The 1,371-nt window shown below is 57.0% G+C and overlaps 1 protein-coding gene across 1 annotated transcript in view; it reads left to right on the top strand.

The window, feature by feature from the left end:
• SOX12 (SRY-box 12) overlaps positions 1 to 90 on the top strand; it is a 959-nt gene extending 869 nt beyond the window's left edge. Inside the window, exon 2 of the mRNA XM_015423618.1 lies at positions 4 to 90. Within this exon, the coding sequence (XP_015279104.1) occupies positions 4 to 90 (87 nt within the window). The remainder of the gene's footprint in view (positions 1 to 3) is intronic.
• The last annotated feature ends 1,281 nt before the right edge of the window (positions 91 to 1,371 follow it).

Here is a 1,371-nt window from a genome sequence, read left to right as displayed (position 1 = left end):
TTCCCGGATTATTGCACCCCGGAGGTGACTGAGATGATAGCGGGGGACTGGCTGATGTCCAGTATCTCGGACTTGGTCTTTACGTACTGAGTCCCCGCCAGGTAACTCTCTCTCTCTCTCTCGCTCGCTTCTCCGCAATCAGGTTGTTATCAAAAAGAGAAAGAGGGAAAAAAAAGGAAAAGAAACCCAGCTGTTTACATGCAGGAATCAGGTATCTCCATTTTCCTTGCCTTGGCTGCATTCAAAGGCAAGCTTCCCATCAGCCCATCCCCCAACCCGGCACACACCCACTTGGCGAGCGTCTGCCGGCTCAGCTCGGAGTGGTGGGGCTGGGCTCCTCGCCGCCTCTCGCCCCCCACGAGCCACTGAGAGCTCCTGGCTTGGCTTGTCGCAGTGCTTATTTACCCATGAAATTTGACTGTCTAATCAGGTTTTTTCTCTCTCCCCATTGTAACCCTCTCCTCCTTAAGACCCCCCAACCGACACTCCCCCCTCCTCCGGCTTGCAGCAGCTGCTCCTCCGCTCTGCCGCCATCCGTGGCTGAGATCCTCCCCCTCCATCTCGGCTTCCATCCCACCCCGTTCCTCTCCTCTCCTCCACTGCTTCCCCCTTCCCTCCATTTGGTCCTGGGCTTCACACCTTCTGGTTAGGGGAAGACCCCCCCCCTTGAGCATCTGGTCTGCCGCTGCTTCTCTCGGCTTTGATTTCGCTGCCATTTCCTTCTCGGGTTTTCCCCCCTCCCTTCTCTTCCATTTGAAATGGCTCCCGGGTTAAAAAGAATATCTATATTCCAGTCGGATCCCATCAGGTCGGTAGAGGCGAAGGATCCCCGTCGTCCTTTGCCGGTTTCTGGCGCCCGGTTCGGGTCGGGCTTCCGAATCCTCGTCGGACGAGATTTTCGTCTCGCGAATGCGCGAAAACGCATTCCCGAACTGGGGTGGGAAGGATTCACTTTGGGGGAAAAGAGAGGATGCGCCCACGTGGTATGCACGTGGATCCGAGACAGAGGCGCTCCCCGCACGTGTAGGAGCATTGCGCCCTCCCCAAAAAGGAACCTTCCCCCCCCTACAGAGGTGTGCCACGAGCAGCAGAAAAACCTTTTGGTCCCTTCCTCTTGCATGCCGCTTTGAAATGAGATGATCGCAAAATCGTTGGCAGGTTTTGCTGCCACGTTCCGGCTTCTCCGGGTACCGGGCACCCACCTCCTGGCAGCGAATGGCATGGGCGAGGCTTAGTAGAAACAGAGAGGATTTCTCTTGGCGTCTCTGGGACAGGAAGGCGTGCCTTTGAGGCCCACCCGAGAAACGATAGGGCATTCCCGTTCCCCTCGGAGGGCTGTGACTTTCCTTGAAGGTCAAATCCAGGTGCCCT

This window comes from Gekko japonicus, unplaced genomic scaffold (genome assembly GCF_001447785.1).
Source record: "Gekko japonicus isolate JY-2015 unplaced genomic scaffold, Gekko_japonicus_V1.1 scaffold5677, whole genome shotgun sequence".
Taxonomy (NCBI): Eukaryota; Metazoa; Chordata; class Lepidosauria; order Squamata; family Gekkonidae; genus Gekko; species Gekko japonicus.
The sequence above is the reverse complement of the archived record's forward strand: the minus strand, read 5'-3'. Positions and strand labels throughout refer to the sequence as shown.